This window comes from Nymphalis io, chromosome 19, assembly GCF_905147045.1.
Source record: "Nymphalis io chromosome 19, ilAglIoxx1.1, whole genome shotgun sequence".
In the NCBI taxonomy this organism is placed as follows: domain Eukaryota; kingdom Metazoa; phylum Arthropoda; class Insecta; order Lepidoptera; family Nymphalidae; genus Nymphalis; species Nymphalis io.
The window spans coordinates 6,292,371-6,309,705 of record NC_065906.1 but is presented as its reverse complement, the minus strand read 5'-3'; the positions used below and the strand labels follow the sequence as shown (position 1 = coordinate 6,309,705).

Genomic DNA, 17,335 nt, shown 5'->3' with positions numbered 1-17,335 from the left:
TGCGGAAGATCTGGTAATTGTGAAACGTAATATTCACGAAGTCGACGCCTTTCGTCTACATCAATCTTGCTTTTTTCCTGTTTAGAAACATTTAGACTTGGATTTGAAACATCAGCGGTGTCGTTTTCTCGATGTTGGTAATACGATAATCTCAAATGAGAATAATCGTCGATAAAAAAATCTTCATCGCTTGTTCGATCTGATAACACGTTTGAGTCATCGAATGTATCTATTTTTTTATCACACATTTCTATAAAGCAAAATTTTCTTATATAACTATCGTGGTGACTAACCTATTCACATATGAATTTTAATATATTTTATTTGATGATGGAGGGTATTCGAAATCAAATTTGACATTTTAAAGTGGGTACATGTACGAAGCGTATGTAAAACATTAGTATTTAATGTTATCACTAGCTAACTACCTTTAACGTATTTTTTTTTATTGATGGCACAGCTTTTTACACGTTTTGAGTAACCATTTTTTGTATTGTTTGTTTTATATAACTGCATTACATTTTTATTATTCATTAGTTGTTTATGTACGTAATTAAATTACTAGTCTTTGTAATACAAACATTGATTTCGATTGATGCTTACGATTTAGAAGATAGACTTAAAAGTCACAACCGCTTAAGATAAATAATTTGCAAATTAATTTTCTTTAATCATTGTACTGATCGCAATTAGCCGTTAAATTTTATTTATTATAATTATATTTCAAAGCGATGTTGTGTGAGATTATAGGACGTTGTCCTGTTAAGAGGGTATTTACAATTTGACTTTAAGAATATATCCATTAATTAAGTTATTTAAACTTATCCCAATTGTAATTTATATAATTAAAGTATTTTTCGAGACACAATACACAGTATAACTACTTACCGTCAACGACCAACTTATGTGGTCTGCAGAGACAGAATATATTTTAAGTTAATTATTTATCTCTCTAGATAATTAATTAATTTAATTATTTATCTAGAGAGATAAATAATTAACTTAAAATATATTTTTTATATATTTTTACAAATCAATAGTGAAGACATACAACATGTGTTACTCATGTGACTGATAACATGGCTCAGTCCGATATGATTTTACTTAAAAAGAGCTATTTTTTAAATTTCGTCACACACGTGCAAAATGAACGTCGCTCTAACATTCCTCGCTTTGGTAGCCCTCAGCTATTCAGCTCCTCAACCGAGGAAGCTGTTCCATGAACACTATGAAGATTTTATGGCAGTTATCAATGATGAAGTTGGCCATGAGTTAGAGCACTTAATTTCTCACTACTTGGAATTTGAAGAGTTCCGTGCTACTCTTAACTACATTGACAGCACAGACTTTCAGAAATTGATTTACGAAATGGAAGATTTACCGGAATTTAAAGCCGTGAGTTATCTTAATAAAATATTTTTTATACATAATAAATTAGAAAAACACTTAACTTATCATATATATTTATCTTAGAAAGCAAAGTTAGGTATCATATTTTGTCTTGTAAATAATAAGTTTTAAATATTGGTAATTTATATTTTCAAAAACCCAATCCATTTATTTCAGGTCGTAGATTTCCTAGAAAGTAATGATCTTGATATGCAATACTTTGTTGACGCTTTTAACGCTGGTTTTGGTGAGTGAATATTTGTGACTTGTCTAACTGTTGTATTTAAACTCTGTGTTTATTTCATTAAAAAAAAAATTATACGTTTTTTGTAAATGGTAATGATCATTATAAGCTGTAGAATTGATTGATACTTTAATTTTTTATATACTATTATGTTAAGTATTTTAAGATTTTAAGAAGTCTGATTTAAGGATATATATATAATATGTTTTATTTTTAGAAAATGTAGAAAGAGGTAATCTCCGTCACGAGGTCAGTGGCCGTGATATGTCTTCTTTTATTAAAGACTGTATAGAAACTTACCCTAAGACTAAACTAATTGCACTGTATGAAGAGAAGTTCGCCGAAGATGACGAATTCAGACGCGCCATGGAAAGCTTCGAAACCGAGGAATGGGATGAAGTGTACAGCGCTCTCTGGGAGAACGAGACATTCCTGAACGAAGTCGCAACCCTTAAAGAAAATGGAGTCGATGTTGAGCTTATTTTATATGAATACAAGGCTATTTTAGGACTCAATTAAAAAAAGGTGCCAGTTAGAAATACGGTTGAACAACCATATACTTCTGTCCGTATTTTCTGATAGGTACAATGTTGTATTCAAATCCAGAGTAAACAGGTTTCTTATATGCAAGCGTGCTACATCTTAGACCGTGTCGATGCTTAACATCAGGCAAGTCAACGGTCAAACGCTGGCCTATTAATTGTAAAAAAAAATACTTAATTAGTATTATTATTTATAAACATTTTTAAAATATCTGCATAAATATATATAATTTTAAATGTTTGTGTTATTTTTCCTATTTTCTGTTTTGTTCGTCTTATTTACGGGATATTACGGGATCTACAAGAGAATAGAAAGTTTTAACATTTTAAAATGAATTTCATTTATGGTTAGATGTTTGAACAAAATTATCATTTTACTAACATTCGACATTTGTTGAACATAATATTGAAAATTTAAAATATTAAAGTCTAAGCAATATTTGATTCTCAATATCTTACAGGGAAATTAAAAAACAGACCGTATTAAGCTAATAAATAAACCTTTACCAAAAATGATTTTTAAGTTACGATCATAACCGTAACTTAAAAATCCCAGGACACATAACCTAGGTCTACGTCACACAAAACCGTGGCGTAAGTTTGAAAAAAAATTAATATATATATATATATGTATTGAATTTATATGCTACATATGCATATATATAATAAAACATTGTTTTTATTTATTTATTTTAAATAGGCATTTTCGCTTGGTTGTTGCCTGTGAATGTCCCACTGCTGGGCTAAGTGCTCTGTATTTGTATCTCTTTTTGAGGAGAAGAGGCCTTAGCCCAGAAGTGTGACATTCACAGGCTGTTACTGTATACGTATTACACAATTTTTTCGATAGCTAAATTTGATTAAAATCGTTAACTAATCTATTATTTGCGAATCAGTGTTTCGGAAATAAATTTTGGTTAAATAAGCGATTTATTTTAGTTTAATTAGCGGTCAGGAGGTTATCAGTAATATTCAATCGTCAAAAAAAATACGGCATAACTTTAAATCATGGTCTGCAGCACGAGCTACTAGACCATTGACGATATTACTATGTTATCAGTGTTGAGAAGACTTTTAAGACAAGGGAAACGCAAATAGTACATTGAATGTATCTAAATTAGTATGAGTGGTAAATACGCTTTAATGATCTCTAAATCTGTAATGCGCCGTTGGTGCTACTCGTTCAGGTATCTATTTATAAAGAATTATTACTTACGAACTTCTATATTGAAGTAATAACATATATTTAATTGAAAATAATCTATATTTTGAAGAATAATATTTTAAACATTTTTTCTGGTTTAGTCATTATTAAGTGTAAGTACTTTGACACTTTTTATTTGTTCGAACTGCGCTGACGTTTCGGATTGTCCGCTAATCGTATCATGAGATTTGGGGAAGCTAGTGCACCTGATTGCTATAATATCTCCGTGTATACTGCACAGTCTAGTCTTCGATGCGAATTGCTGCCGATGATAAAATCGGCCAGGAAAATATCTGAGTTTGCAGAGTTCCAGACTGCTCTTGTTTATCTTAATTTCTTTAACACCCAGGATATGGTTAATGAGATGGAGAATATACCACAATTTAAATTTTGATATTTACTTTACTGATTCTCAGATTAGGATAGATGAAATAAAACAAACATTATGCGCGATTATCAGAATTTCATATAATGTGAAAATCTTTAGATATATAAATAGATCCAATTTTTTAATTAGCTGAGTTGGAACAATAAGCATGTTTTTAATAATTGTCCGCTAAACAAAATAAGACGATACTTTACAGAGGGACACCGACTTTTGTTTTACAAAAATTAAGTGCGTTTCGAGATCTTTCAGGCAAAGCCACGATCTTAAAGTAAAACTAAATAGATGTTGAGATTATCTGAGTCTGACGCCCACCGTGGAGTAGTTCGTCCGCCATCTTGCGCGAATAATGTTCGGAAGAGCGGACAATAGTGCGTGCTCCACAGCATTGCAACTACCCGGAGAAGACAAACCAAACACTAACATCGACAACAGCCACTGGGTCATTGAGACCCTGGCCCTTCGGGCCAAAATGAAAAGGCGCGGCAGGTAAACCTGTCGGCGAGGAATAGCCCGGGTAAAGGGAGCAACCTCGAGGTCCGTACCTAGACTGGCCAAGGCCAGACAGGAGGAACCAACTCTCTTAATTGAGTCTTTAGTTTGAATTTTGTCACAAAATAAACAATTTTCAATTATTATTATTAATACTTCATTTCACTGACAGCTTTCTTCTATATTAGTCGAATTTCAGCAATTATTATATTATGCATCGATGTCTGGATTTACTCAAACGCTTAAAGAATATACCTTTTCATTAAAGTAAATTTTTTAGCCATAAGATTGAAATCCATTTAATTCGCAATTAAGTATTTATTGTGCAACAAATTTTACAAAATAACTAACACCAGTGATTTGTACAACAATTGAAACTTCACTTTTACTTATTTATATTGTTAGTTAGTTATTTGTTTTTTGTTTATTTAATCTCACTATTGTCTATACCATAACAATATCGCTTTCATTAGTTTGATATCTATTGTGGTCATTAGCGAAGGATCGTTACCAAGAAATACACTCTTACAACAACTTATATCGGTACAACAGCCATATTACTAGTTTCTGTTCGTTTCATAATACTAGAAAATGAGAAACGTTCTCCTTGTTTTAGTTCCTCTGTGCATTGGACTCACATCCGGATTTATTGTTCCTTCTGTATTACGAGAGGCAAGTGTTTTGAACTTTACAATATTAGGACTTTATAAATTATGTACTAATAGTATTTTGTATTCTAATATGTTGGTTTTGTAAGCATAGCGCAAGATAGCGTTTATTTTTTTAAGAGCGATATGACGTCAGTTTGTCGAAAAATATACGAATATTTATTTTTCAGTTATTCATCGATGACTTAAATAATATACATTTGATACGTAACGGCGATATCAGAACCAGAGATACTAAGATGGAAATTGCAACTAATAGTAAATCTAAGGATACTGTTGCAAGGATATTTAGATCACCTACAACTCTATGTACTGAAAATAATATAATCAATAAGTTAGAAGAAGATTTATATAAAAACACCCCTAAGAAGGATGTTAACGTTAATGAAAGATCATTCATCTTTATAAAGCCAAGAACAGGACAACCCTTGCGAAAGCATTTTGTTGTCAATGCGATGCCTAAACGTAATAATGATAACAAAACACGTGCATCTTATTCACTAAATAGAAATAACGATTTTGACGAATTCCGCCGTCAATTTTCAGTTGGAATAACAAACACCGACAAAGGTGACACCAGTTTAAGATTAACTGAATCAGAAAATCAATACGATGTCAAAACAATGAATGGTTTTAATAATAATAATGGTAGGAGTAATTCTAAAAGACAACGAAAATATTTGGTTTCTTATATCAAACCTAAGGCGAATAAAGTTACCTCAAAACCTGAAGTCAATCATTTTCGTGACATGTTCGTACAACAACGTATAATACAAATGTCTAATAAAAATCCTTATAAATTGGCTTACTCTGGAGGGAAAATAATTGATGCAATAGGTAATCCAAATAAAGGAATGTATTTGACAAATAATAATAAAAAAATTATCAAATGGTTTTAGTAATAATGGCGACGAAACAATAGAAAGATTAATTAAAAATAAATCAGTAGATTAGGAATTTGGAAGTGAAAATAATAGTCGCCTCGATCATTTTTGCACTATTGTCCCGATTGTGGTGAAAAATCAATGGAACAGAATATAAGCAATCGTGTGTTTTTTGAAAAGAAATGTAAATTTCCTAAATTAAAAAATCAATAATTTATTTATTTATTCAAGATTCATTAGTAATAATAAGAATAATACATTGTTTAAAATATAAAAAGCCGATTCATTAATTTATTTTTAAGGTAACCTCTTGCTACAAAAGATTATAGCGTAGTATACAAGAGAATATATTTTAGTAGTTATAAAAACTTTAATTGTTTTTTAATAATATATTATAAATAGAAACAAACATTAATAGGTTTTTCACATCAAGCAAGCAAGGTTATTATTATAATTTTTATGTAAATACTATTACGTTAAAATAAGTGGCACTTTTTAATAAAAATTTAACATTTTTTATTGTCAAATACATAAATCATTAATTTTCACGTTGTAGGTATATTCCAGAAAATATTTTAGAATTTTAAATTTCTGGCTCTTTTTTTAAATTTATATCTAACGGAACTTTAGAAATATTAACAAATTAATTCATATTATATTATATTCATATTTTTATTGTAATCACTTTTTTTGAATTTTTAATTCTGTCGTAGTTTTATTTTAAACAAAAATGTTTTTTTTAATTTAGTATCCCGATTTGTATAGCAGAAAAGTAGCAGTAGGTAGCTACTATCCCACAGCTGGGCTAAGGCCTCCGCTCCTTTTGAGGAGAAAGTTTGGAGCTTATTCCACTACAATACGCAATTCAGTGATTGCTTGCCTGGTTTTAAACGGAATCATCAGTTTTTAAAATTTCATATTAAAATAGCTGATGCCTTTGTATAATTCATTTCAAATGAACACCATCTTCTCAAAAGTTACAATAAATGAAAATAATTGTCCGCATTTAAGACAATTAGACATTTTCTTGTCTTAGGTGTAAATAGACTGATCGCGCTCGAGCCATCGTACCGCTCGGACGTTCGAACACGTGTATTGCGTTACCAATGCTCCTTGAATGTTTTTTACGACTAGCCTCGCTTTGTTTATTGGTTTTTGTTTTTCTGTCGCGATATATTTGTATATGGACTTTGATTTTCATTGTCGATTGCTATTGTTGATTGGCAATGGGTATTTTATAGATTTATTTTTCTGTTGTTGTTTTTTTATTGTTGTTGTTTGTTGTCGTTGTTTGCTGTCTTTGTTTGTTGTCGGCGATGGACAGTGACACTGAGTTGTCTTCCGACGCCTTTATTGGCCGAAAATGGTCTTATGGTGGTCTCGCCATTTTTAATTCCGACTGCAATATGGAGACGGAGACGAGGATGGTTGCGGAGATAACGCCTGCAATTCGCGGCAAAACGGCATCAAAGGGACGTAGTAGTGTGTGTAGTAGTGGTAAGTGCTCAGGTGGAGGACGCAGGACGCTACCAAGATTGTTCTGTACTCCGAGTTATCCTCTTTCTCGGACGTCCGCAATAAGAACCCCACAAATGTACACACTATTATAAGATATAAAAAGTATTAACTAAAAAAGCGTCTTGAAACAACCGTATGTTGTCATTTCTTAGAAAAAAGACGGATTTAGAACATTGGTATGCATGATTCGTCAGAGTGAGCGAAAAACTGAATCGGGTATCACTCACGTATACGATATCATATCTCGTTGTCACTATCAGCATCATTTAAAGTATATAAGGAGTATTTCTCATTAGATCAACACTAAAAAAAAACATCTTACAAGATGAAGGTCACTATCGCATTCCTGGCTCTGGTAGCTGTCTGCTACTCAGCCCCTAAACCAAGGGGTGTGTTCCATGAACATTTTGAGGATTTCATAAAAGTTATTTTAGATGAAGCTGCTGATGATATTAATCACTTGGCGGAACACTATTTGGAGTTCGAAGAGTTCCAAATGTCTATAGATTACCTAGTTAGCCCAAAATTCAGGAATTTAGTTTACGAGATGGAAGACTTACCCGAATTTAAAGCTGTAAGTAATTTCGTGTAGTTATAAAAAAACACTTTTGTATGTAGACTTTTGTTTTTAACAGGGCTTTGTGCAAGTTCGTCTGATATGGTAACACCCACTCATTACTCATTCTACTGGTAAACAGCACTATTCCTGTTAAAATTTTTATGAGTCAGTGTAATTACAAGTTCCAAAGGTCGGTGGCGCATTGACGATGTTAGGAATAGTTATTATTTCTTACAGTGCCAATGCCCATGGACAATTGCGACTAATTTCCATCAGGTGCCGTTTTTAGTTCATACAGCAAAGTGGAATGCTTACTGGTTATAATTATGAATACTAACATAGTTCGTTTACCTTATAGTATCAATATCTTTTATTCCAGGTTGTGGATTTCCTCGAGACCCATGACATCGACATTAACTACTTTATTGACTCTGTCAACGCTTTTGTAGGTAAGTGATATAAAAAAAGATTTTGCTTAAACTACAAAGAACACGACAAAAAACTTATAAACTTTGTTAGAAAAATAAACCATCAAGAATTGTTATATTTATAGCTAAAAATATACGAATTATTATCTGGAGTTTAAAGAATAAAAAGGAATAGGGAACTTATCTTACTTATCAAATAAGACATCAAAATAGATAAAAGAAAATATTTTTTTATAGATGGTTTTCAAAAAAGAACTCTTCGTCACATGGTCAGCGGCCGGGATATGTCAGCTTTTATTAAAGACTGTATCGACGAATTCCCCCAGGCGAAATTGACTGCTCTGTATGAACAGAAATTGGCTGAAGATGATCAATTTAGACACGCCATGGAAAGCTTTGAAACCGAGGAATGGAATGAGTTGTACAGCGCTCTTTGGGAGAACGAGACATTCCTGAACGAAGTTGCAATCTTAAAAGAAAATGGAATCGACGTAGAGATTGTCTTGCTTGAAGCGAAAGCTATACTAGGAATTTATTAAGTAAATACAAATTAAAAATGTGTGATGTGTTTTTTGTTATTAATAATTATAATGAATAAATATGTATTAATTAATATGTAATAAATTATTTGCAAGTTTATCAGAAACATGTTTTATTTTAAATACGTCTTATTCAATATGCAATTTAAATATTGCCTAACGTAAAATTTTACTTTAATTTAATTAATTTTAATACTTTAAGTAATAATTAGCCAACACAATAATTGATTAATATTGTACTACAAAAATACGTTTTGACCGACAACCTTAATACGTATTGAAATAAAAGGAGTTTAATATAATCCTTTCAAGGACGAAACTAAAAAATAACAAATTTTCTATAACAGTTCAAAAATTTTACTCAAAATTTGTCAATATTATTGTAACATTATTAATATTATTTATTTATTTATTTAAGGAAAACAACAGCATGATACAAAATATGTTGACATTAAAAATACAAAATACAGACAATAGAGTCAAATACTGTTTTCCATTGAATTATGCAAACCTAATGATAGTTAACAGAAGTAGCAACACACAGTTTTGAAAAATAAAATTTAAATGTAACACAATAATAATGAGTTAAAAAAACACTACAATTCAATTAGGCGACACAGACTATGTTGTGGGTGAGTGCGGCAATGCAGTTACACTGTTATTTGTGTTACTGAGTGTATAAGTGATTGTATGTGTGTAAGTATTTGAGTGTACGTGTGTTTGTGTGAGTGTGATTGGTTAAATTGAATTTTGAGCCCTAATAATATATTTCTTAAATGGTTTAATTGACCGATTAAATATGTGTGAGTATTTTTTATTGTATACTGAGAAAACGAGTGATAGTTTATTCTCGCTATATTGTCTTTACAAATAAATACAGTTTAAGTGTCTGTCTGTGATTTCAAAATAACTGCCTCTTTTAAAGTGAATGTATTTTCGAGTTGCCAAAACCAAAACAATATATTTTTCTATGTATGTCTGTCTGTTCGGGCTAATTTTTGAAACAGCTAAATATTACAAATTGAAACAACTGAATTATTATAAGAAGTATTTCAAGATTCCGTTTAGTCTTTATTTCATCAAAATCGGTTGAATCTATCTTAAGTTTTAAAAACGTACGTATGTTTGTGCTAAATACGTCAATATCTAAATCACTGTGTCCAGATTTTCCGGAGTAGAGTGACCTTCTGCCATACATATTAGCATTCGCGTTTTGAATTTTATAGATTACTAGTTGTGCCCGCGGCTTCAACTGTGTATAGCTTAAAGAAATAACTAAGAGCAGACTTATAGTATTTCAGTTTAGTTTTATTTTCGTGGGGTATATAATTTTCGCCGCATCCGGATCTAGATTAGGCAACATACAATTGGCCATGAGTAAACAGTATTCCCTTAACTCTATTTCGACATACTTGAATGTCTGTCCCTGTTCTTTATTTATTTACATTGCAAACGATACTTTCACAGGAAATTGTATCCTTTTAAAACTGAAAAAAGTGTCTGTTTAAAAAATAAGAACTTATTATTAACCATGAGAAGAAAATCTATGCGACGACGAAACGAAATATCTATCTAAGCTATAAACGTTAACATACAAAGTTATTAAGAAACTGTAAAAAATATATTTAAGAATAAGTATTCTCATAAAATCTACTCAACTACCTATTAAAAATGTCAAAACTATAAAAAGTACTAAAAAAAATTCTATGATCTCATCTCTATATCTTTCATAACAATTAATACCTTATTTATTATTATAAAAACGACTTTGCAAATAATGCTTTATTTTAGAACTAATTTGATTACCATAAAAAAGGTTATAGTGAGTAAACTCTTAAAGATAGAAAGACGTACGCTACCCGGACTTTTTTTTAGAACTTTTTAAGAGGAACAATTCCATTTTTGCGTTACGTATACCGTATACGCAGCGAAAGCAACGGAAGCTCTCAAAAGGAATATATTTTTTCGGTTTATTTCCAACATTTTTCACTGGTCCTAACGTGATGTTAGGAATCCTACAGCTTTCCTCGATAAATGGGCTATCCAACACTATAATAATTTTTCAATTCGAACCAGTGGTTTCTGAGATTAGCGCGTTCAACCAAACAAACTCTTTAGCTTTATAATATTAGTATAGATTACTTTTTCTCTTAAGGTTACTATAATATTGCTTAGTTTTAGGGTATAATAAAGTTAAGTTATTATGTCCCTTGTGCCTGTGTGAGTAGGGTATAATAAGTAAAGTAAAGTAAAGCTGGTCTGGGTAGGTACCACCGACTCCTCAGATGTTCTACCGCAAAACAGCAGTACTTGGTATTGTTGTGTTCCGGTTTGAAGGGTGCGTGAGCAAGTGTAATTACAGGCACAAGGGGCATAATATCTTAGTTCCAAAGGTTGGTGGCGCATTGGTGATGTAAGCGATGATTAACATTTCTTACAATGCCAATATCTATAGTTGTTGGTGACCATTTACCATCAGGTGGTCCATATGCTCGTCCGCCTTCCTAATCTATAAAAAAAAAGTTAGCATTAAATTGTTTAGTTTTATCTTTATTTTATTATAGTTTCATTAGATAAGAAGGGTTGTACTTTTTTTCTATTACTTGCCGCTTCTTAAGGAGCTTAACCCGTGGGCAACTATATTATGTACTATGTTCACGTGTATATCATTCCAAAAATATCGTTTTCCTAGCTAATGGAAATACTACACCTAACATAATTATACCATGTTAGGTTAGATTAGTTTCCATAAGGAAGCATTACAATGATTCAGTATATCCATTTATTTTTAATTACTAGAATAATAACAGTTCTAATATCATTAATATGAAAGTTGTGTTTGTTGTAAGTATTAGTTATTTTTTTATACTTTATCATAGCTAAAATATGACATAATTAACTAATTTGTGCATTTTTATCCCGTTAAACTGCATCTTCGATTATGACGCGGGACAAGCCACGGGCCAAGCACTAGTTATATAATATGTAGATCTATGCGTATATATCTTTTTTTTTTAACGCTGCAAAAACGCATTACGCGTTTCCCCCACGGGAACAGTGGAGGGGTATGTGGGGCTCGCCGGTGTCCAAGGCGCCGAGTGCGCCTCGAACATCGGAATACCCACTAAAAACCAGCGGTACCCTTTCCGTCTTAACGAGGAGCGCCACGGGATCGCTTCCGCATGCTACCGTGACGCTATGTGTCTATATTTATACTAACATTACAAATAGGTAAAATGTAATTTTTTGGTTGTTTGTTTGTACTAGATAGACTCTAAAACCACTAAGCCGATTTTAAATATTCTTTCAATAACAGAAAGCTATATTACCATTGATATAAAAAACAAATTACTGTGGTGGCCGATCGTGCGGTGGAGTAGCCGGCGCAAAGATTGCGTATGTACCATGTTCAATACGTATTTTATCGCTAAAATCTACAGGCACAATAGACATAATAATTTAGTTACATTTAAATTAGTAGTGACGTATTAGTATATAATATTTTTATAGTGTAAATGTCTATGGGTGGTGGTGACGTTTTATAATAAAAAATAAATAAATAACGGGCCACATTTTTCCAGACGTCTGTCTCATAATGTCAGCAATATGATGAGCCACCACTCACACGTAGAAGCTGTAGGCAGAACCTAAGAATATAATAATAAATAAACGCATGAAAAACGCTTTATGCATATATGTATGTATACATATATATATAATATTGGCACTTTACTAATATTAGCGATTTGGCAAATGTTTATACTTTCATGATAAAAAATGCACGGAATAAAATCCTTATTTTACCCGTACGCAGGCAGGTAGCTAGTGTATAACATATTTGATTTTCGTAATTAACGGACCCTCCGCCCTCAAATAAAAATAATATATGTTTGCTTTTTTTATTCGAAAAATGGCAATAGCATTTACTTAGTGGTGGGGCTTTGTGCAACCTCGTCTGGGTAGGTACCACCGACTTATCACATATTCTATTGTCATACAGCAATATTTACCAGTGCACAACTACAGCGTCATCATAACATTTTAGTTTCGAAGGTTGGTAGCAAATTGGTGATGTATGGAATGGTCAAAATTTCTTAAGGCACCAATGCCTATAGGTGGTGGTGTCTACTTACCATCAAGTGGCTCATGTGCTCATCTAACTACCTATACTATAAAATAAACGGACACAAAAGTCAGTCGAGGTATAAATAAAATTAAAAAAGCGTCTTTACACAAACATATAGTTGTTCTTAAAAAATACGGTTTTACAATATAGATAAAGAATTGCAGATTCATTTTGCTATTGGAGAATCAGTCAAATAAGAGTATTCCACGTATGCGTGGGATAACATAATCCCGTTAATGTGCATCACGCCGTTCGCGGCGGCTTACTTTAATATCAATCAAATAAAAAGTATTTTTTACGAACTTAAGTTGTTAAAGTATTTTTATTACGAGATTATATTTTTGCTTGCATGATTTGTCAGAGTGGGCGAAAAACCAAATCTGGTGTCACTCATGTACATGATATCATATCTCGGTGTCACTATCAGTATCTTTTAAAGTATATAAGGAGTATTTCTCATTAGATCGACACTGCCAAAAACACCTTACAAGATGAAGGTCGCTTTCGTATTCCTGGCTCTGGTAGCTGCCTGCTCTTCAGCCCCTCAATCAAGGGTTCTGTTCCATGAACATTTTGAAGATTTCATGCAAGTTATTTTAGATGAAGTCACTGACGATCTTAACCACTTGCTGGAACACTACTTGGAGTTCGAAGAGTTCCAAAAATCTCTAGATTACCTGGTTACCCCAAATTTCAGGAATTTGGTTTACGAGATGGAAGACTTACCCGAATTTAAAGCCGTAAGTATTTTTTTTAACTCATAAAAACATAGGACCTTCACGACTTTGTACAGGCTCGTCTGTTAGGGTACCACTGTCTCATTACTAATTCTACCGCTAAACGGCATTAAGTATTACTGTATTCTAGTTCGAAGTTTTTGTGAGTCATTGTAATTACTTTTACAAATTCGGTATTACATTGACGTTGTAAAGAATAGTTATTATTTCTTACAGCGCCAATGCCTATAAGCGGTGGTGACCACTTATCATCAGGTGCTGTTTTGTTCATAGAGCAATAGTGGAATGTTCACTAGTTATAATTATGAATACTAACATATTTGGTACCCATTATAGAAAACTATATCCTTTATTTCAGGTTGTGGATTTCCTCCAGACCCATGACATCGACATTAACTACTTTATTGATGCTATCAATGGCTTTGTTGGTAAGTATACGTGTTATATAAGGTTTTGCTTAAACTACAAATAACACGATAAAAATCTTATAAACTGTTAGAAAAATATACAACCAAGAACTGTTATATTTATAACTAAAAACATACGAATAATAATTATCTGGAGTTCAAAGAATAAGAATAGTAAACGTATGGAGAACTTATCTTAGTTATCTATGATACTATGATACTTATCAGAATAGATAAAAGAAAATATGTTTTTTATAGATGGTGTTCAAAGAAGAGCTCTTCGTCACATGGTCAGCGGCCGCGATATGTCAGCTTTTATCAAAGACAGTATCGACGAATTCCCCCAGGCGAAATTGACTGCTCTGTATGAACAGAAATTGGCTGAAGATGATCAATTCAGACACGCCATGGAAAGCTTCGAAACTGAGGAATGGAATGAGTTGTACAGCGCTCTTTGGGAGAACGAGACATTCCTGAACGAAGTTGCAATCTTAAAAGAAAATGGAATCGACGTAGAGATTGTCTTGCTTGAAGCGAAAGCTATACTAGGAATTTACTAAGTAAATACAAATTAAAAATGTTTGATGAGGGTGAATTTTATGTTATTACCATATTTTATTAAATATGTAATAAATGATTTGATTTACAGAAAAATAATTTTTTTAAATACTTCTTATTCAAAATGTAATTTAAATATTGCCTAACGTAAAATATTACTTTAATTTAGTAAATTGTAGTCGTATAAGTTTTGTAAGTCAATAATAAGTCAACACAATAATTAAATGACAATTGTTTAACTATATCTTAAGTACAGCATTTGATACGTGTTGAATTGAAAGCGGTACAATTTAAGTAATGGAAGTGAGAAAACACCTAATTTTCTATAACAATCAAAAATTATACTCATAATTTGTCAATATTATTGCAATACTATTTTTTTATTCTCGCTATTGTCTATACAATGTCGCTTTTATTGCGGTCATTAGCGAAGGGACGTTACCAAGAAATACATTCTTAAAACGACTTATATATCGAAGCAACAGACATATTTCTAGCTTCTGTTCCTTTCGTAATACTGGAAAATGAGAAACAGTCCCGTTCTTTTAGTTCCTCTGTGTTTTGGACTCGCTTCCGGATATATTGTTCCCTCTGGCATGCGAGAGGTGAGTGTTTTGAACTGAACAATATTCGGTCTTCATAAATTGTATATTTATTATTATTAACAATATGTATCGCTCATTGAATAACCTAATATGTTGTGAATTTGCAACAATAATGCAAGAGTCCAAAGTTAGTTATGTTAAAAGTGATATAGCGTCAGTTTTCTTTAAAAAATAACTAACCTCCAGCTTTTCAACGGTGGCTTACGATTAGTAATATAAATTTTAAATGTAATATATGAAGCACTTTAAATGCTATATATAAAAAAAAATCATGTTCAAAATACTTTTCGTAATTGTACATAGTGAACTTGATTTACAGTGGAACTCATATCGGGCGTAAACAGTAAGAAATCTTGGATGAAAAATGAGTCACTAAATATTCAATGCCTTTAAAAATAATACACAGCCGCTTTAAATATTAAAGTATTAGAGCGCTTTATTTCGAATATGTCAAACCAAGAAATATAATTTAATTTACTCACCATTTATTTCTTGTTCGAATAAAAAGTAGAAATATCCCAATTAAAAATATAATAATTAATAATATAATTACGTTAAAGTAATTGTAATTTGTTAAAAAAATTTAATTTAAAGAGATTCGTTTTGTACTACAATAAACACCAAATCATTTCCTTTGTTCTTCAGCGAGTCTTACAAAATTTACAAAGTTAACAGTTGTTTTTTAAAACCTAACATGTAGCCGTTGTAAGGAGCGGTACAACGACTTTTCAGTGCGAAATGTGCTCGTTGATCTCGATTACGAGCTCAAAGCTATCAGAATTGCGATCTCTGCGCGCGCATCCTTCTGACTACGCCGTTTGTTGCTCCGAGAAATGAAATGTAAACACTGCAGAATGCCAACAGATGTCCAGATAGCCAATAGAACCAACTGGGACTTAGGAAGGCAAGATGTGTCAAGAAATTACGCATGTTTTTATTATTTCTACCTACCTATTTTCATAAGGTAAATAAGGAATGAAAATAAAGCGTAAATATATCCTATCTTATATTCTTGTAAACGTAAATCTCATTATTTTTTTTTTGCAATGTATAATTTTTTAAATTAAATATATTTTTTATTCATAATGATATATTTATTATTAATTATTCATAATTTTATTCATTGAAAAAAAGGAAAAAAAAAATTTTTTTTTAAGGGCTTTCGTTTATTTTCTCAAATGTATCATCTAGAATTTTACGTAGTTGGTGCATTTTTATCCGTATTTGTCGAAGAAGATGACTTCGCTCGGACAACTACAATGTATGAAAATATTTGCGCGTTCACAATAAATACTGTTACTATTTTTTAATAATTATGGGAATAAATAAATAAATAGAACAATATATAAATACTTTGGTGTCTTTCAATAATACTTAACAAAGAACAACTTTACCATTTTTAAATTTTACCGATGATTGGCAACAAGTAATCTACATATTAGGTAATCCTGTATCATAAGCGCCTTTTAAGGATTTAACAATATATGCGCTGAGTTGTCGCTAGATTTTTACTTAGAATATAAAAAATGAAAAAATAATTACAAACATGGCATTTATTTCTATAACTGTAGTTGTTTATGTTATATGTGAGAATAGCTTTTCACTTCAGTCATAATTTAAAGCAGCGAGCTCAGAAAGTATTTTTGATTTGGCTTCTTTAACAGATCAAGTTTATTTGTTGCATGCGGTACTTAATTGCATATACAATTAATATCTTACGAAGCTAAGCCGTAAAAGTTAAATATTTAACACAAAAAGGATATGATAAATGCACAAACGTAAAATTTTGAGTAAAAAAATATATAATGAAATAAAAAATATATATACATCGAACAATTAGCCCTTGTATCGAGCGGTTATTCAATTAACTATTAATACAAGACGTCATCTTCAAAAATACTGTTACGAATTGAAAATATAAACCAGATACATTACATTCTATCTAATTTGATCTCACGTCGTCAGATTAATACATCTTACTAAACCGTTTTCAAGATATATTTACTTGAAATTAAATCGTGTTTTGCAAGATGCTTAGTTTCGCACATAT

At 31.5% G+C, this 17,335-nt stretch overlaps 1 protein-coding gene across 1 annotated transcript; it reads left to right on the top strand.

Moving 5' to 3' along the window:
- Positions 1-1,146: 1,146 nt before the first annotated feature.
- Positions 1,147-14,682, top strand: LOC126776175 (uncharacterized). Its single transcript, XM_050498476.1, has 13 exons — positions 1,147-1,395; positions 1,567-1,636; positions 1,851-2,149; positions 5,095-5,233; positions 5,471-5,761; positions 6,845-6,900; positions 7,050-7,305; positions 7,752-7,900; positions 8,265-8,334; positions 8,551-8,845; positions 13,442-13,718; positions 14,074-14,143; positions 14,381-14,682. Exons 1-13 carry the CDS (start codon positions 1,147-1,149, stop codon positions 14,680-14,682), a joined length of 2,523 nt encoding a protein of 840 aa, XP_050354433.1.
- The last annotated feature ends 2,653 nt before the right edge of the window (positions 14,683-17,335 follow it).

What these genes read in the sequence shown, in the direction of transcription:
- LOC126776175 (XM_050498476.1), top strand. Translation starts at nt 1,147, where the DNA reads ATGAACGTCGCTCTAACATTCCTCGCTTTGGTAGCCCTCAGCTATTCA. An exon ending in ACTTACCCGAATTTAAAGCT is followed by an intron (nt 7,901 to 8,264) that starts GTAAGTAATTTC and finishes CTTTTATTCCAG; the next exon opens with GTTGTGGATTTCCTCGAGAC. An exon ending in ACTTACCCGAATTTAAAGCC is followed by an intron (nt 13,719 to 14,073) that starts GTAAGTATTTTT and finishes CCTTTATTTCAG; the next exon opens with GTTGTGGATTTCCTCCAGAC.